The sequence below is a fragment of the Malaclemys terrapin genome, chromosome 1 (genome assembly GCF_027887155.1).
Source record: "Malaclemys terrapin pileata isolate rMalTer1 chromosome 1, rMalTer1.hap1, whole genome shotgun sequence".
In the NCBI taxonomy this organism is placed as follows: Eukaryota; Metazoa; Chordata; order Testudines; family Emydidae; genus Malaclemys; species Malaclemys terrapin.
The window spans coordinates 82,520,956-82,541,838 of NC_071505.1; the positions used below are offsets into that span (position 1 = coordinate 82,520,956).

The following is a 20,883-nucleotide window of genomic DNA, read 5'->3' on the forward strand; positions in this document are numbered from 1 at the left end:
ATATTTAGCGCTATAACGGCTACTCTGTTACAAGTAAAATTAATTCTGGGAAATTGTTGTGAAACCAGACAAAGCAACCAGCCAGATCTATTAGCAAGATACACTAGATGTATTTGCATAGTCACCTCTCATTTTGCTGCTTGCGGTAAATCCTAAAACTTAATCAAATAAGGACCACAAACAAAGTCTCTATATAATTCCAGTAAATACAGGTAAATCATTCTGCGTCTAAAATGAAAGAGTGTACTAACCAAACTTAATTTGCCATGCAAAAATCTATAGGACCTATAAATCTAGCTGGGAAGAAAAGAAATAATTAACCCAGTTTACTGTTAAAAATTTCCTGAATTAATGCATGTTATCATTGAACTTTATTTTAAGCCGATTTAGAGATGAAGGAATTAAATTAAAACAGCACAAAATGCCTCCTATTTTAATCCTTTGGAACTATGGTGGTACATGACTAGAGAGGAGTTCTTCCATAAAGGTTACACTTTCCTTTCCTCTTATCCTCACTTCTCAGCCCAATATGTAGTCTGCTTGTCTTTTTGAAGGCTTTTGAGTGAAGGATGACTGACTCCACTCACTTTTGATTGCTATTTGACAAGGATCTGACTGTAAATCTCCAGGAAACCAATTATTTTATATTTAAATGTAACAACGGAAATTACAACATTATTGCAATCCTTAGAGATTTTTGATGTTTAACCAAGCATTTTTTAAAAACAAGTTGCACATTATAAGTGAGCTTTTTCATGTGAGCGTGTACTGAGTGAACATTAATGAAACGACACCTGAAACATTCCATGGGGAAAAAAGTGACAGACAGGACTGAATTCAAATGGTTACTTACTTTTGAGCTGAATGAGGATCGTCGGCTTTGAATATGTAAAATAAAGTGTTTTTGTGCAGTAAATGGAATACTTTAGACTCTGAGTTTTCATCCTTTACTTCAGAGACTGTGAAACCCAGTAAAGGCTGACTCTCCAGTGCGGCAACATCCTAATTTAAACACACATGCACAAAATTAGATCTTATAATATTACAGTCCTAATGTATTTTATAAATCTGTAAGCACCACACTATTGCATCCAGTTATATTAATTTACAGTTCGTATTACACAAAACTGTGTTTCTTATCATTTCCTCATACATGATTTAATGAACAAGAGACAGCAAACCTCGCAGATTTGGTTTCTCTCTAATTCCTTGTCACCTTCTAGTCATCTAGCACTGACCTCTTTGTCCTGTTACAGTCTCACCACCATACTTAACACTATCTGGAATGGAACACCCTTCTTGCATCTCTTCATGTCATTTCAAATCTTGGCTTAAATGTATCCTTTTCCCCTTCTCCAGACTGCTCAACTCCATCCTCCCATTCGGTACTCTAATGTAATAACTCTATTGAACAGTTTAGAATAGATTTTGCATGACAAACGACAAATAATAAAGTTGCACTGAACTACATTGCCAACAAGTAAGCTCCTACACTACATGCAAGTGAGATCAAAGAGGAAGAAGTGCACCTAGACACTGATAAACATCTGGTGAACTCCCCAATTGATGGTTGCTAAGACAAAAGGATGTGACATTTTAATCTATCAAAGTAAATCTAGAAAAAAGACTTTTCAGAAGGGACATGACGAAAGTATATAAAATAGTGAATGGCCTAATGAAGGTAGATGGGAGCTTCCTGACTCATTATGCAAGAAGAGGGGGATATTCAATGAAATTAGAAGGGAGCAAATTCAAAATTGATAAAAGTAAATATTTTTTTTACAGAACACAGAGTGTAAAATTCATTGCCACAGGATGTTTTTGAGGCCAAGAACTTAAGATTCACAAAGGGATTAGACATTCATATGGACAACAAGAATATCCAGTTATCATAATTAATAGTAACAAAAATTTTGAAGGGATATTACTAGGGCTGTTGATTAATCACATTTAATTCACACATTTAACAAAAAAATGAATCGCGATTAATCACACTGTTAAACAATAGAATACCAATTGAAATTTATTAAATATTTTTGATGTTTTTCTACATTTTCAAATATATCGATTTCAATTAAAACACAGAATACAAAGTGTACAGTGCTCACTTTATATTATTATTACAAATATTTGCCCTGTAAAAATGATAAACAAAAAAGTATTTTTCGATTCACCTCATACAAGTACTGTAGTACAATCTCTTCATCATGAAAATGCAGCTTACAAATGCAGGCCTTTTTTGTTGCGTAACTGTACGCAAAACCAAAACAATGTAAAGCTTCAGAGCCTACAAGTCCACTCAGTCCTACTTCTTGTTCAGCCAATTGCTAAGACAAACAAGTTTGTCTACATTTACAGGAAGTACTGCTGCCTGTTTCTTATTTACAATGTCACCTGAAAGTGAGAACAGGCGTTCGCATGGCACTGTTGTAGCTGGCGTTGCAAAATATTTACGTGCTAGATGCGTTAAAGATTCATGTGCCTCTTCATGATTCGGCCATCGTTCCAGAGGACATGCTTCCATGCTGATGATGCTTATTAAAAAAATAATGCATTAATTACATTTGTGACTGAACTCCTTTGGGGAGAATTGTATGTCTCCTGCTCTGTTTTACCTGCATTTTGCCATATATTTCATGTTACAGAAGTCTCAGATGATGACCCAGCACATGTTGTTCGTTTTAAGAACACTCTTACTGCAAATTTGATACCAATGTGAATTTTCTAAAGATAGTTACAGCACTTGACCCCAGATTTAAGAATCTCAAGTGCCTTCCAAAATCTGAGAGGGATGAGGTGTGGAGCATGCTTTCAGAAGTCTTAAAAGAGCAACACTGATGGAGATTCAAAAGAACCCCAACCACCAAAAAAGAAAATCAACCTTCTGCTGGTGGCATCTGACTCAGATGATGAAAATGAACATACGTCCATCCGCACAGCTTTGGATCGTTATCAGTCAGAGCCCGTCATCAGCATGGAATGGTGGTTGAAGCAGGAAGGGACATATGAATATTTAGCGCATCTGGCATGTAAGTATCTTGCGAAGCCGGCTACAACAGGGCCATGCAAATGTTTGTTCTCACTTTCAGGTGCCATTGTAAATAAGAAGTGGGCAGCATTATCTCCTGCAAATGTAAACAAACTTGTTTGTCTGCGCAATTGGTTGAACAAGAAGTAGGACTCTCTAAAGTTTTAGATTGTTTTATTTTTGAATGCAGGTTTTTTTTGTACATAATTCTACATTTGTAAGTTCAACTTTTATGATAAAGATAGTACAGTACTTGTATGAGGTGAACTGAAAAATACTATTTTTTGTTTTTTTACAGTGCAAATAGTAATCAAAAATACATATCAAGTGAGCACTGTACACTTTGTATTCTGTGTTATAATTGAAATCAATATATTTGAAAATGTAGAAAACATCCAAAAAGATTTAAATAAATGGTGTTCTACTATTGATTAACTGCGCAATTCATTTTTTTAATCGCACAACAGCCCTAGATATTACGCCTCCACACCAATCTCTAACTATTGAGAGATTTGGGCAAGACCTAGTATAAGAGTTTGGAGTTGGAGGTGGGTCTTATGCCCATCTGTCTAGTATGGGGTTCTTACACCTTCGTCTGAAGCATCTGGTGCTAGTCACTGCCAGAGACAGGATACTGGACTAGATGGATTTTGTCTGATTCTGTATGGCAATTCCTAAATTCCTAGATTTGGATATAAGCATATCTACATTTGAGAACACTAAACCACTCTTGAGGAAGGAAGAGTTTTTAAGATCTGATTTCTCTGAAATGCTTTGTTCCAAATAAAGGATACTTTGCTTTGAGGAGGCTGTTTGGTCACTGATTATCACTTTCATTGCCGCATAAAATACAGGATTGCAGAGTCTGGGCGTAAATCAGACCTGCTGAGGCAATTTACAATTGGTACCACGGAACTACAACCCAGGGTCTGGCCTGAGAGTGGGAGAATTGCATGATTCTATCCAGAACCAGGTGACAGCTAGCAGCCTGACACCTGGGAAGAGGTGCTCTTAATGAGACCAGGAGTGGTCAGAGGTGCAATTTGCCTGGTAACTGTGATGGATGGCAACTGTGCTTTCTATATTTTGCTCCATAACTGACCTATAAATAATTACAAAAGCTTTAAAAAAAACCAAGAACGCCTGCTTTTCAGCAAGCTATTTGGACAATATTGTAAAGAGGTACTATATATGACAAAGCCCCATCTTCCTTAGTCTGGGCTGAAATTTATGGAGCTCACATCCATGCTTCAATAAGATTAAAACATTGCTGAGCAAAATGGATATGGCATAAGCGTTGTCACATTTCCTCTTTTCTAGCTGGAGCACAAGGCATTAGGAGACTGTTGCAGAGTGGAGGAGGCAGGCTGAGAAGCCAGGTGTATTCAAGTCTGCTCTCTCTCCAAACATCCACACGTACATCAGGTGGAAGCAACAAGCGGAGATGCTCCAATGTGCTTGCATGCTGTTGGCATCTGCCATTATTCCAAACTGATGCATCAAAACAGATAATATCTACTTGTAAAGGTCACTATTGTGACTCACTTAGTTTCCCTTTCAGAAAGGGGCATCATCTAGTTAACAGCTGAACACCTTACAGATTTTTCCACCTCTTTCAAGGAAGACTTAGAACGCTATACTGCCGTGAGATGGACTAATTTATGGGTCTCATTACTGAGCACTGCTTTAAAATATGTAAAAAAATTCCATGCTTCCTTACCTCACTAGCAGCATATGTGTATAGCACCTTATTTTTTATGACAAACCACAGGTGTTTCCATGGTTTTTTGCTGCCCTTTGATCTATATAAATAGCCACTCATTGAGGAGTCTTCTGTATTTGCCGAAACCTGAAAGAAAAACAAATGGAGGATGTGTGTGGGTACCTGGCTTTTTCAGCACACCGCTCTTTGTTGATATTTCTAAGACACTCCTATAAACCTAAATACTATTAGGGACACCTAAACCTCTCTCTAAGCACTTAGCCCGCTACATAATTTCTCCTGAAAAGAAACGGATACAGGTTTTGATTCAGCAGAGACCATGAAAATAAGTACAGCATAAACAAGTCAAAGGAAACCAACTATGCTCAGCACTCCATCCCATGGTTTTTTTTAGGTACTATATCAAGAGAACCGGCTGTTGCAATTGCTGAGATATAGATTGTGTCTTTTGGCAGTACAGGAGTATAGTTCAAATATGCCATAAATAAGATTCAGCCCTTAATAGATTAACATTTTAGGCTATGCTGTGTAGCCTTCAAGGATAACAGCTGCATATTTTCCTCTGAGGCCTGGGCAATCTCTGGAATCAAATTTACCAGATGTGAAGACAGCTATAATTGAAGAGCTTGATTTGCTTCAACATCTGGGCCTTTTTAAAAAATAACTGGTAAGCAGGTAGAGAATATTTCCATAAAGTATCATGAAAACAAAAAAGTATAGGATTTCAACGTTTTTCTGTATGTTTAAAGAGGAAGATATACCAAAAAGATCAGTGAAAATGATCCCAAATTTACAGTTCGTACTTGGATAGCAACTGTGAAAAAACGGGACGGGGGTAGGGGGTAATAGGCGCCTATATAAGAAAAGGTCCCAAAGAAATTGGACCTTCCCTTTAAAAACGGGACATCTGGTCACCCTATACTTGGAGAAAGCAAATTTAAAAAAGTTAGAGCTTACTTGTGAAAGAGTTAGCAGATCTGTAAGAACAAATTAAACTACTGTTCTATCACCAGCAGCTAAGAAATCATATCTCCAGGAATACAGCTATATTGGTAAATCCCTGAGCTATTAGGGGTGAGGCAGGTACAGGCCTGTCTGAAATGCTAAGACCCCCTACCTCCAAAAACCCCCTTAAGATTTTGAGGCAGATACTTTCCACTCTGTCACAGTTAAGCCTGTCACCCAAACTGCATCAAAAGTGCTGTTCAGTGTTTAACTGCTGAGTGCCAAATTATAAAAGAGAAATTAAAGCAACTGTCTTTAAAACAGGAACAGCTGAAGAAAGAGGAACTTTCCTTTGTACGCACAGATGAGTAATTGCTGTTTTCCTATTATTTCAGCCAAAAATTTTTGCTAGCTTTGTAATTAAAAAAAAAAATTATTTTAGAGAGTTTGGACTTTTGTAAGACGGTTGAGATAATGTCAGTGGACTGACCCAAGACCTCAATTGTCTTCAAATATTTGGACCTGCAGACTGTTTGGTTATATATTTTGGACTTTGATCCTGAAATTATTGGAATGGGAGTCTCTTTGTTTGCATAAAAGTGGTCTAATCCATCCCCAGTGAGTGATGCCAGAAGGGAAGTGTCCCATTCTGATTTGCCAAGGGACTACTGATGAGGAGATCCGATAGGAACGAATCAGCCACTACTTTATGAAACTAAAAGCAAAGGAGAATCCATTGCTGCCAGTCATGGCTGCTGGCTATGCAATGCCATCCTGCTTAACAAAGAAGGTTATGCTTCCTTCCACCCTCCAGGCTGGCTGCCATGGGGTAAGAGTCCAGCAACATCAAATATTTGACATTTACAAGCAAGTACCCTCTACTTGCTTGGGGGGAGGGATAGCTCAGTGGTTTGAGCATTGGCCTGCTAAACCCAGGGTGGTGAATTCAATCCTTGAGGGGGCTATTTAGGGAACTGGGGTAAAAAATCTGTCTGGGGAGTGGTCCTGCTTTGAGCAGGGGGTTGGACTAGATGACCTCCTGAGGTCCCTTCCAACCATGCTATTACATGATTCTATGATAACCTGCTAGCCAGTTCATCGATATTAAATGGCAGAGCCAAGAAAACCACTGACTACTAATCCTTTCAACCACATACTACCTTCCTGAGCCTCAATGATATAATCAGAGTCACAACCACCATCTTACATAAGTATTAACCTTTTTGGTTTGGGCCCCGCCCATTCTTGTTACTTGTTTGATAACTCCAGCAGATGACTGGTTGTGAGAGTGCGCGCGCACATGCAAGAGCATATATGGCTAAAGCCCATGGAATTTCCATAAGAATGGTGCCTATAGAATAGTTTCTCAAACACCTAGAATAACCCAAGGTTAAATAACCTCACTTTCTAAAATACACACACACACACACACACACACACACACCTTATGCATAAGGAGTTGTATGCTTAAATCCTGAAATTGTTTTCACTTATACTCTGGTTAGCTAGTTAAACATAACCATCTGTCACATTTTGATATGTACTGAAATGCTCCATATAACTCAGTTTGGAGAAAGGGGGAAGAGAGATTGTTTCCTAACCATCTATAATTTGGGCAGACTGCATTAATTGGCATCAGAGCTATAGTCTCAACATTGACTTAAACCTGGGAGTAATTTGAACCTCCCTGTATCAGCCATTCAGGTGGAGTATAAATATATCATTTAGAGCCAAGATTGATAATGCCGTATTATTTTGGGGGCTGATGGCTAAAGACTGCTGCCTTAAGAACTCCAAATCATTATATAAAGTTCATTAACAACTGTTATTTAATGTGATTTAATCAACCAGTTAATTAGACTGATTCTATGGTATAACCTTAACCCCCTCTCTTTTAATCTGATTTGTTTGCATGCATTTCATTTTATGCTTTTTGCTTACTTTAGATAATGAAATATACAAAATTAAAGACTGGGAATCAGACATTTTCCCCTCCAGACATTAGGATTGAGCAACTGAGGAGCCTTGGGGTAGATAACAGATATAATTGTGTCCCGCCTAGTGGTGGTTCATAAAACTGCCTTGACAGTCCTCATATAGTCACCTGCAAAATTCCACTTTTCCATCTCATAGGTTCATATAAAAGATATTAGTTGCTGTTGCTTTTTACACACACGCACATGCACACGGTCTCCAGAGATTTTCATTTTATTTCTGAGTTACATAAGATCTATAAGAAAGCCCAGATGTGCAACAGGTGTTTTTTTTTTTCATACGTTGCAACGCAGAATTGTTGTTCACTGCAATAACAATGGTCATTATCCCACAGAAGAACACTTTGGCTCTCCTCACCCCTATTGAACAGCAGCTTATTTCACAAGTGGCCCCTTCATTTTTTAATAGGGCTACTTGAGGAACAGGACACGTACGCAGCACAAATTAGGATTTCAAGAAAATAGGAAAAGCACACCATCCCATTCTGCCACTGAAACTGTGGTGACTATTAGTGCTCACCTAGTAATGATAAGTAGACTGTCCAAGGCATCATGGTACTTCCATCAATGTGCAGTCAGCCTGCCCATGATACTAATACTAAACCTTATTGGGTGCCTAATAAGGCATATAAAATAATAGAATGCAGCCACGATACCGCGATGGCTCACATGCAAAGGTGGAATCCACTGGTCAGCCACTGAGGTACTAAGACACATACTGGACCAAATGGAACTGCACCTGTTTACAACAGCAAAAAATTTGCCACACAGTATTTCAATATGCTTCTCAAGCTACTGTCTTTCCCAAACTCTAAGATTTCTTGATACAGCCGAATCCCAATGAACAACTCATTCAGACTACACCAAATACATCCGGACACTTGGGAGTGTGGATAACTGGAACTCAACAGGAAGAAAGCCAATAAAACACAGGGACATGTTACCAAATGGTTCTGAACATGGGGATATAACCACAGAAATTCCTCTTCCTATCAACTGATAAAACTGAGATATGAAAAACCTGGGGAAGTTACATTCTTAACATTATTAAATAGCATGTTCATATTTCCACCATAAAACAGCCTAACATTAGACTGTGGATCTAATATTCAACATACCTGTCTAGAAAATAGGTTGTGAAGTGGTGCAATTTTAAACTATGTTCTCAATTTGAACAATTATCTTTGCAAGTAACAGATCTTTTTTTGGATGAACATTACATTACCCGTTCAAATATTTACAACATTCACACAGCATTCAAGCTCTGAGTAGTACTTTCAGTGACATTTTCTAGAAAGGAACATGTCTTAAGAAAAATTAACAGGCGCTAAGGAGGGCCCTAGTTGTCTCTGCCAAGCCTCATGTGGAACGTTGACACAGCAGAGTGACAGGTAATACACTGAAAGTCTTGTGTAAAATTTCTTACAAGATGCTTACAAAGGGATACATCAAAATGTGAGCAACTCAAAGCTGCAGGCAGTGCTAAAAAGTCTTACCACAGCAGGAAAAGGAATACATATATATTTCAAACTGCAATAAATTAGATTAACTACATTTTATGTTTCAGCAGGGAAATTTCTTCCAGCCCTTGCAGTGGTAGCCTGTTTTTTACAGCATGAAATCCAGTATACCCTTTTGCTCTTTCCTAAAGGACAGGAAAAGATCCTCCCTCATAAGAGTGATCTTTTAAAAATATTTTCACCTCCGTTTCGCTGAGAGGTGCAGTGGTATTAAAAAAATTAGGAGCCCATTTCTTGTGCACCAAAATCTTCCTTTGCATCCAAAGGGAATTTTGGGTGCACAAGGAATACAGTAACTGTTCCTAGGTCAGTCATTGCTACCCAGGAGTCGATTATATTTTCCTCAGTTTTAAAATGATACCGCTGCCAGTGTGAATTTGAATTTGTGTTTCATATGGTGCTGCTTTCCAGGTCACATGCACTCCCTCCTTAGGAGGGGAAATCCAAGACTGTGAAAAGGATTCTCACCCTTGGAAGACTGGCAGATGGTGTGACCAAATTTTGGGCATCTTTCAAACACAAGATATTGCACAGAACACTAAGGGTTTTAGTGGAATATAGGCAGCCTTTTTAGATGCCAATTAATATATTCTGTGTTGTTTGTGTTTCACTGATCTCTGTTGGAATGCATGACTGCCACCTTGAGACACTCTCAGAAAACAAGTTGAGTATCTTGTGAAGCTAACGTCAATGAGCAAAGCTTTTAACAATATGAATGCAGTGACTCCCTGATGTCCATTTGAGCCCCTAAGAAAAATTGAAAATAAAATCACAGTATTAGATGTAATCCATCAAATCTTCTTGTGCTTGCATGTCCCATGAGGCCTACATGAGAGCCAATACATAAAATAACATGCAAACACACCTTTGGATTCTAAATGACCCCTGCCATTGGCAGATGGAGTTAATCTACATATGTAAAACTCATGCTGCTGCTCGCCAGTGGTGCAGGACTGCTTTTATTTTTAGAAAACAATTTTGCCTTTTGGTTGACCTCATAGAGCAAAGAATTTGCATATTGCCCTCAGCCATTACTGAAATGAAGTTTTGTTCTTGTAGTTTACACCATCATGGTAGAAATGGTTAAAATACCAAAAAGCCAGTATTAGTAGCTAAGTGAAGAGAGTCAGGGTGAACCATATATATTTCTATCACAGTTCTATCGATAAAGAACAAGGCTGTCTTACCTATTGTTAGCATACCCATAATAATAAACAATGCCACCACCTAGCTCTTATGTAGCATTTTTCCACAGTACATCATTTTTATAAATGTACTAGAGCTTCTCACATTCCCTCCCCATTGCATCTTCTGTATGCTGCAGAGACCCAGCCTCCATTCTGATCCTACGATACTGCTGCTAACTCACTCAACTCCACATAATACTCATTACGGCTACAAAAATTACATGGATGATGCCCTTCCATGGAGGCTGGAAGGACGACTTCTGTAATCACTGGAGGTTAGATACAGGCCTGTGCATCAGAATAGGAGGAAGTCAGAACACTCCTATGTGAGCTACCTGGACTTTGAGTCCATTCACATACAATTAATAGGGTGTTTGCTTACTCCTATACCATCCCACCCTCAGTGCAGGTGGGTGGGGAATGAGTGGAATCTTGGCTCCATCCCCTCCCACCCTTCCCTCTATATACTGTCCAGTGTTGATGTGTGGGGGTGTTGAATTCACTGTTGGCATAATCCAACAGTAAATTAGTACCTCCCTGGACGGGGTTGGAAGGGAGGGAAATCAAGAGAGAATTTCTGATTCAGAAGTGTCTGACCACAACACCTCCTGGGCTGCTATGGCTCTACCTAAAGTCACAATCAAGTCCCAAGTCAATCCTATAACTAAATTTCAGCTGTTTCAGCTATGTCTACACCTACCTTCCCTCCCTGCTGTCCCCAGTGTAGAGCTGCCGCAGCCAGGAGATGTGCCCCTCCCCGCTGGCTCAGGTCCACCGGAACTGCTGTGGCCAGGGAGAGGAGCCTCTCTCCCAGCCCCAAGCTGCTGCGGTGAGGGCTGGGGGGAGTCCTCTCTCCCTATTGCAGCCCTGGGGCAAGTCCTCTCTCCCCACTGCAGCCCTGCACCCCAAATCCCTCATCCCCAGCCCCACCCCAGAACCTGCACCCCTCCCGCACTCTTCATCCCCAGCCCCACTTCAGAGCCCTCACACCCAGGCAGAGCCCTCACCCCCCCACATACACCCCAACCCTCTGCCCCAGCACTGAGGCCCCACCCTCATCACATCAATTTTGTTATGTGCACCAATATGAAGGGGATGTGTCACACATCACCTCCATATTGGTGCACCTAACAAAATTCATTCCACACATGGACATAAAAAATTAGAGGGAACACTGGTCTACACTACAGCCTATGTTGGCATAACCTATGTCGCTCAGTGGAGAGACTCTTTCCTGCCCTGAGTGACATAAGTTACACTGACATAGCGCTGAGCACACGAGCACTTATGTTGGAAGGAGAGTTTCTCCTGCCAACATAGCTTCTGCCGCTCACGTCTTCACCAGACGCGGTGCAGCTGGATTAGTACAGCTGCAGCACTGTATGCATACACATGGCCATTGTGTCACCAGAAAAATTCCCCTTTCCTTTAAATGCAGTATCTGAAAAAGATCACAGAAGTTTTTTTAAATTTTATTGTTATTAAACATGGATGATTTAACACCGATGAGAGGTAAAGTTTAAGGGAAACACTTACTTCTTTGAGAGCAGCAGGAATTTTTTTCTGTTTTCTCCCAGACGGAATACTATGTAACACTGTAGACAAGGCACTGGATGGAGATTTATGGTTCACTGGGGATCCACTCTTAGGAGTGAAGTGGTTATCTAAAATGTATACAACATGCACAGTGCTTTTACATTGCAGATGACTAACATATGCACAGTGTTCCTTACAAAAAGTTTTAAACACAGCTATAATTTCTGTTTGGTGTAAGGTAATTTTTTTTTTTTAAAAAACACAGTTAATCTCTGAAACACTGCATATGATATTATATTTCCTAACCATATTAAACAGGAATTTTGCCTCTCAGTATTGCCAATTTCAAAAGTTACAATATCACGAGTTAGAGCTCCCAAAATCATGAGATTGGACCAAAAAATCATGAAGTTGATATATATATATATATAAAGTATAAATCCTGTTTTTGAACTCCCCCTGCCCACCCGCCCATGTGTACAAGACAATTACAGGGTGAAAACTCAACCTTAAATACACACAACGTATTCCCACACACAAAATGCAGGCCCCAATTCCCCTCTGCATCTGCTTCCTGACTCCTCCTCACTACCCAAAAACCCAATGGCAGGGGCTCCTGCTGCTTCCCACTCCCACCCAGCAAGGTCCTGCAGACCTCAACTCCCTGAGCATGCTTTCTCTCCCCAACTCAGGCCCCCTCCCCCAATCTCCTCAGCAAGGTCCTACGGCCTCCCACATCCTCCCCCCAGCAGGCATCACTAGTGGCTCCCTGTGGCCAGCCTGCACGTAAGAGGGCTGTCCCGTGGGCATACCTCCGTTAACTCCCCCTTCCTGCTTGTGGTTGAGGGTGGTGATTATTAGTATGGATTATGTATGTTATTCTAGTGCCTGGGAGTCCTAATCATAGACCTGGACCCCATTGTGCTAGGCGCTGTACAAACGCAGAACAAAAAGGCAGTCCCTGCTCCAAAGAGCTTACAATCTAAGTGTAAGGTAAAACAATACAGATGGATATAGGTAGACAGATGGGGGAGTACAAGGAAACAATTAGACAATACTGGTCAGCATGACGGGAAGAGATAGGGTGCTCTGTTCTGCTGCACTGGCTCTGTGACTGGGACACAGCTCAGGATGCAAAGGGTGCCCCAATAAACTAGACAACTGCTGCAGCCACCTGCAGCACAGCATCCATTAGCAGCTGAAGGTGGAAACTGCTGGTGGCCCAGGCAAAGCTCCTGAGCAGCCTCTGCTTTACAACAAGAGCCCTGGAAAAGTCGCCTTGAAATCACATAACAATGTTGCAAATATCAACACCACCGGTCTCTGGGCCAGCGGTTAGGTGCTAGCCTGGCATTCAGTTCCCTGCTCTGCCACAGATTTCTTATGTGACCTTGGGCAAGTCATTTGGTGGCTCTGTGCCTCAGTTTCCCCATCTGTAAAACAGGTTACTAGTACTTCCCGCTCTCACAGGGGTGCTGGGAGGATAAATGCAGTAAAGATGAGGTGCTCTGATACTGTGGAAATGGGGGCTATATAATTACGAGACAGAGAGAGATCGATTAAAAAAAAGTTTTCCCTCTACCTTGTTTCTGTAGTTCTTTGAAGCAATGATCACACACTCTTGCTGGTTGGTTTTTCATATAGTCCAAGCCATGTTTATTTGTGGAACATGCTTGGCAGACAATCTGAAAACATGTAAAATGTTATTATATAGCATGCACAACCACACGCACACCAATCCCTTAAAAACTTATATCTGAGTTTCACTAAATCCGTGCTGTTGAGCCCCAAACAAGTAACAATTTTACAACCTGAGGGTTTGGAGGGACATGCATGATAATTCACAGGGATGTTCCACACAAAATACTCTTTCCAGAACTGATTTTACGTGACTGACAATATTTGATAGTTATATCATTTTCTGATTTTGTACAGAATATTTTGAACAATAAATAAATAAAAATCTGAGAATGGGGGGTGAAACTACTGGATTAGTGAGAAATATCAAATTTATGGACTAGCAAAGTATAAATTAGCAAATTGTTATTGTATTGTCAAATCTCATCTACAAGTTTATTAAGAAACATGCTCAGTTTTTTTAAACTTGTATTTTTAGATGATCACAATATCTATCTAGTTATATTATCCTCTTGTCTGTGTTACGGAGAAATTGATGTGTTTCAACTACACTGAATACTGAATTCCCATTTGACTAAAAAGTAAGATGTGAAATGTGACTAGGTTAAGACAGCAATAAAATATACAATAGTTTTTTTTCTAGTTTCATGGGTATGCATTGTTTGGAAGTCTTGCAAAATGGGTTCAACCTTAACTCACAGCCAGTGAAAAAGATACTTTGAATATTTAAGTTAATTTTCTTGGCATGCATTGTGCTACTGAAGGAGTGAAAGACATGCGTCTTTTTTTTCCTCCTGAAATGTAAAATATGACAAGAAGCACTGGATAGGTTTAACTAGAGAATTGATGTAATAACAAGGATATTTAGGGTAGGAAATAATGTTATTTTCACTTAAGGTATAATGTTCTCTCAACACAGCAATATTGCTAATGTGTTTTAATGCAATCAAATTCCCCCATACGGAAACAAAAATCTTGAATGACTCTTGCAAAAGAAGGAAGTTACAAGTTCACCCAACCTTTCCACATGCCCTGCAGTGATGTCTTCTCCAGGTCAACGTGAATTCACTAGTACAGATCATACACATAGTGGCTCTAGTATCAGGAACCCAGATGGGAGCCTTTGATCCGAGAGGACTATCTTCATCCTCTTTCTCTGGATCTGCCTGAGAAAATGGAGGTGGAACTCCATTAAATTACAAGCAGTAATGTATTTTTCACCACTGAATTATCAAGGTTAAATACAAGTATTCTGTTTCCTAAGGATTCTCCATTCACGTAACTGGTCAGTGTCTTAAATACAGATTCTCTGCTGGTTCACCAGCAACATTATCACAACTGAGCTCTAAAAGAAGATGCTGAAATTATTTCATTGAATCAGAAAGGTGCTAATAAATCTCTATTTCAGTGCTGCCAATTCAGATATTTCAGGGGAGGGAGGTCCGGCAAATCCTGGCGTTTCTCTCCCTCCCCCCTCCCCAACAGGGATCCCATTCTGGTCCCTGTTCACGTCCCCCCCCCCGCCTGCCATAGGGACCTTGGTTCTCCCCTGGCCAGGGAGTCTCCCCCCTCTCTCACCCACACAGGGCATGACCTGGTGCCACCAGGAATCGAGTTTTAGATGGACTCCACTGCACTCCACCATACAGAAGCAGACTCCCTCCCTGTGTACCAGATCGCAATATTATTGGTTCGGCCTCCTCTCCAGCTGTACCGAGGGGTGCCCAGGTCAGATTTCAGTGGGGTTTAGACCACACAGCTGCAGCAACGCTCCGGACTGCTCAAGCAGCAGCCGTATTGATTTAGTACAGGACTACTTCTTAAGTGATCAGATCATGCCCCACCCCCCAGCTCCATTGCCTAGGTCACCTGGAACAAGTGCAAAAACCTTGGGGGGATGGGAGTGTTTGCCCCCCCCACTGGCATCACTACTCTACTTGTTTAGTACCAAGATATTCCAGTTTGTTTACATCCATTATCTCAGGGGTTCTCAAACTGGGGGTCAGGACCCCTTAGGGGGTCGCGAGGTTATTACATGGGGGGGTCACAAGCTGTCAGCCTCCACCCCAAACCCCGCTTTGCCTCCAGCGTTTATAATGGTGTTAAATATATTAAAAAGTGTTTTTTATTTATAAGGGGGGAGGTCGCACTCAGAGACTTGCTATGTGAAAGGGGTCACCAGTAAAAAAGTTTGAGAGCCACTGCATTATCTTAGCTAGCGTTATTCTATTTTAAGGACTAGAATGGATGGATATCTAACCTCTTTTCTCCTGTTCTTAGGATTACTGAGAACCGACATCTGAATTTTTTTAATGAAACTATGAAAGATCTACATCTCAAATTCTGTTCTATTATTAATACTTGCCACTTTTCTTTTCTAAAGTGCTGTGCTGAGTTTTAATACGTAGTAGAAAATATATTCATGCCCAAAGAAATCAAAGAGAATGGTGTGGTATACCTCTTCAAGACTTTTACTCGGGTTAAATGTGATTCTCTTCTTTGTATAGTCTTCAATTGATCTGGAGATGGCTTCTAACCATTCATCTCTTTCTGTAGCAGAACTGTTGGTGTCAAAGACATTGAAGTATGGTTAACATTAAAAATGTCAAAAAACTGACTCTGGCTATGGCATGGTTTTTGCCAGGCACACATCATGTTATTTCTTTTTTGTTTTTAATGACTATTAGTTTAGATTATATTAGGTTGATGTGGGAGTGTTGATTATAGTTAGAGCATTAAAGAGAAGTAGATTTAGAGTATGGATTTGGAGGCAACTGAAGTTGTGCGGTATATAGGATCAGGCAGGACAATTCCAGATGTAAGGGGCAACATAGAAGAAAACTTGGAGGCCCTCATGCACGGGGGATAAAAAGAGGACCAAATCGGAATTAGTAGAATGCTGGTCTAATCTGTGAAAAAGAAGAGACAAGATATAGGCAGGAGCAGAGCTATGGCACTTTGACTATCCTTCCCATTGGGAAGAAGAATATTTTGCCAAATCCAAATATTTACTTATGTTGGTTTTTTATCCTGTGAGAAAAAGCCAATATGCATTAGTTCTGGAATATTCATGTCTCCAGCCAACTTCTATGGCTCAGAAATTCTGACTAAAATTTTCAAAATTTGGTTGCCTTTAATTACCCTGCTAAATCTATATTTAAGCAACTAAATTATAAGTGGCCCAATTTTCAGAGTTGCTGGCTGAGCATCCATAGTGCACATTGACTTCAGTGGGACTACTAACATGAGTGCACAATCCAGTCCCTAATCCTGCAAACATTCAGCATTTATTCATTTTAGCAGTCCCACTGAAATCAATTATGTGCTACAGGTTTTCAGGGCCATAGTGTTCTCATTATTAACTTACGAAAACTAAATTCTGGAGTTCTGTACAGACCAGAGTGCTGTCTCGACTTTCACACAGCCATTAGATCAAACTGGCAATAAGCCTTGCAAGATATCTATTTACATCTATATCTCCCCTAGGAAATGGGCAAAGTTTTGCTATGTTAAGTTTGTAAAACTTTAACTTTTCCTTTAGAGTCTTTTCAAACTTCAGTTCTGTTGTGTGTACTGAACATATTGAATATGGCTGTCAGTAAAAATAGCAGAAGGGAAGCCTGTCTCTCTAAAGTCTGGTACGAATTTTATTTGACCAGTTTTGTAACACACAGAGTATGAGCACACTGGAAACATATTAAATTGCCAAATGAGACCCAAAAGCCATGAGAATGAGATATAAGAAGATGAATGATACTGAAAGATGAGACATTCAGTCTGTATGTAGGTGATTGATTCACTACACATCCATTGTACATGCTGATGGAAATTGCATCAGTCATTGAAAAACATCTATATAACTTTTCCCCCTGGCTCACATACCCTGTTCATCTTATAACAGATATAATGACTTTGGCATTGGGCATTTCCTGAGGATTAATTACAGCTGGAAATCTTCAACTGCACCTTGGGACATCTTCCCCCAACTGGTCATTAATCCCTAGTAAATGCCTTGTGCGTCTATCATTATTGTTTAAATCACAGTTTTTACCTAGATAGCTTCAACAAGCTAGACCAGCACTGATTTATTTTATTTTTGAAAAGAAGAGAACTGAATGCTCCCAAAGAATCAAAAGTGACAGCACTAGAAAATGAAGTTTTATAGAAACACAGAAACAGCATTTCTAGTATCAATATGCCTTAATTCAGAGATGGTTGGGCCACTTCTAAGTGTTAAATTTCTAAGGACCTAACAAGCATTGACCTCAATTGCCGCTGTCCTAAAAGTTTGCCACAATTAGCACCTATTACAGCAGTAGCATGGTTTTGTGTTTTTTTTTTGTTTTTTTTTACACTGATAACACCTCTCTGCTAGGGAACAGTGTGATTCCACCAAATCTTTTGCATATAAAAGTATTTCACCAAGTTTGATAGAAACAATTTTCAGGCACAAAAGTTAGAAGAAATAAATACTATGCATTCAGCCTTTGGAAATTATAATCTATTTTTGGGGGGAAAAAATCACAACCCCTTAACCAAAGCTACAGTCTACAGAGATGCAGAGGAATCTCTCAGTTATTTCCTCTCATTTACAATTAAAGTATCATTCCCTTGCATCATTCTGAAATGTTAATTTCCCCTGAACAGTGAAACCAAACAAACCTATAATCTCAAATGTTAAGATTCAATTATATGTATGTAGGTATGTTCATTTGGCACCCCAATAATTGTAAGGATAATTCAGTGTCATTTCCATAAAGCATCATATTAGCCAGAGCAGAGATGGTATAGTCCTATCCTGCATTTGTGTCAAGGCTCTTCCTACATATTTGTGAAGTGCTCAGTCATTGTGGCACCTAAGCACCAAAGGTCTGAATCTGCACCGACTGCAGCATTCAATGGCAAAATTGTCACTGACTTCAACAGGTGCAGAATTAAGTCCTATGCTGTGTGCAATGCATCCTTCGCCCAATATGCAAAATGTTTACATTAGAGATAAATGTAAATACATACAACACTTCTTTTCAATCCCCAGTTATAAATAACTGCTACTACTCAGGCACAACTGTGCTACTTCCTTTGGCTGCTTGGACAATGTTAACTCGGGTGCCTCTCTGTTTGAAACACTGTTTTGTGCAGACATCCTAAAGTCAATAGATGCAAGGTCACAGAGCGTGACGAAGCCCACACTACTGCTGTTTTGCAAAAAGAAGAGGGAATGTATCTTTGCTCATTGACATCAGTATTGTCACAGCGGACAGAATGTACAACACTCATGGCTCAAATTCTCTAAACAGCTAGAATAGGAGAATCAAGCCTTTGGAAAAGACAGCTTCACAAAGGCAGATACGAGCTTTTCTACAATAATTTAGTGGCAGTGAATACTCTGAATACTACCAGAGAGGATTTAGTTTGCTGGTAACTGCTACATATTTTCCTAGCACCATTGATTTGATTCATATATGTGGGAGCCAAAATGTGAAAGAAGATTTGGCTAAAGTCCACATTGTATCTGTTTTTTATGATTCAATAATTTAATGCCACCTCTACTTTGCAGCTTCAAAATACAATCTGTTTCCTGTTCTAATGACATCTGTGCTACAGCTAGAAGACCCTCTCCCTCAAACTTATATCAAAAGCCGTGTTATCACATCAGTATTTTATTGCTGGATTTCACGTCATCACTTAGCAGTAACTTTGGAAGAGAAGCAGAAACAGAAAAAAAGTCCAGAATTTCAAAGCTTAAAATAAAACCACTTAAGTGAACATTTTTAGATTTATGGTTTTTTTTGTTTGTTTGTTTTTAAAAAGGAGCAGCATTTTTTTCTCCTCAAAAGGTAGCAAGAAATAATTCTCCCAAGGTATTGGGTGACTTGAATAAAACTCATACTTTCTGTCTTTTCAGTCTGGTGAACAGTTAAACAAATGTAATGGTGTGAGCAAAATTCTGATACAAATGGTAGTCACTACCCAGACAGTTCAAAGACTAACTTCCTTTGGTACAGAATCCAAACTTGGGGGGAGTTTTCCCTAGATATCAAGGTGAACTGCACAGCAGTGGCATTATATGAACTTAAAACCTCATTAGCTATGACTCTGATCATCTAAAATAACACAACTTAAACAACATGAGGAGAGGGAATTGAAACTAGTTTGTCTTCATTCGAGGAACCCTCTACAAATTCTCCATGCTTCTAGAGTTACTATTGTAGATGAGAGCAACCTTCATCACACAAATACAAAACAATGAGTGTAAACTTAGACAATATGCAGCTTCATAGTTTATGTATTGTATCTGAAAAATGTGTGCTATTTAATATACATTATTAGCTTAGGATATTTACCTTGCTGAGAGTATGAAGGATCGCTCTACGCTTTCTATGTTCAACTCATTTTGATAAGCTTCCTGGGTTGGTTTTCTAACCTACAGTGGACAAAGAAAACAACTCTTAATTGAAAATGAATCAATATGACTTCAAGGAGATACCTGTAACAACAGGTGAACTAAAGCAATAGACTTTTCTCTTGCAGAAAGAGTAAAAACTGGACAGCAAATAGCACAACAGTAGGAGCTCACACACCAGCCCATCAGTTCTGAAATCCCGAGTTTCAAGTGTAACTGAGTTTATAGGTTGAGTGTTTATGTAGCCACCCCAGGATATTTGCTGACATCACAAAACACAGAATGCAGTCTTGTAAATAGTCTCTCATGCTGTCTCCTGTGAATCTGGGCCTTCAGCTGAACTTGGCCCTTTTTTCTGGCAGCATCATGGATAAGACACTTAACTCCTGAACAGGAGCAGAAGGCGGTTTGTCCTACTGTACCAGTGTCACCTAACAGCTGTGTCTGCCTGTGTCGGTGTACGTAATAGAAGTTTCTTGATACAGCTCAGGATATTCCAGCTCGGAGATGGCCGGACAACACTTTTTAGAGGGGTTATAGGAAAGGTACAATTAAAAAAAGGGGGGGGAGGGTCAACTTTGGGGACTTTCCATGAAGACCTGAGATTGTACCCCTCCTAACTGCTGTATTTTCCCCTAGGATTGGCAGTCTTTGGAGAAACCCAGCTGTGGAGGATTTGGCCCACCAGAAAGTTGTCAGGCAATCAGAGAGGTGTGTGTTTTTTGAGGGTGGGCAAACAAGTCAGAATGGCCATGAGGTAGGGAAGGGGCAGCCATGCATACATAAGTAAGCAGCCTTTGTTTCAGGGAAGCCTAATACTGGACCCAAGGCAGTTAATATTAAGGTGCAATTGTAGAATTGCCTGAGGAAGCCTTCCCAGGCCAGCCAACACTAATCAGGTATTTAGGC

The 20,883-nt window shown here is 39.9% G+C and overlaps 1 protein-coding gene across 1 annotated transcript in view; it reads right to left on the reverse strand.

The window, feature by feature from the left end:
* FGD6 (FYVE, RhoGEF and PH domain containing 6) overlaps window positions 1–20,883 on the reverse strand; it is a 100,854-nt gene that overhangs the window by 3,985 nt on the left and 75,986 nt on the right. The window contains exons 14-20 of the mRNA XM_054028278.1: window positions 19,916–19,995; window positions 16,030–16,132; window positions 14,591–14,737; window positions 13,516–13,618; window positions 11,934–12,061; window positions 4,749–4,877; window positions 854–1,002 (exon numbers count right to left, since the gene is read on the reverse strand). Of these exons, the coding sequence (XP_053884253.1) occupies window positions 854–1,002; window positions 4,749–4,877; window positions 11,934–12,061; window positions 13,516–13,618; window positions 14,591–14,737; window positions 16,030–16,132; window positions 19,916–19,995 (839 nt within the window). The remainder of the gene's footprint in view (window positions 1–853; window positions 1,003–4,748; window positions 4,878–11,933; window positions 12,062–13,515; window positions 13,619–14,590; window positions 14,738–16,029; window positions 16,133–19,915; window positions 19,996–20,883) is intronic.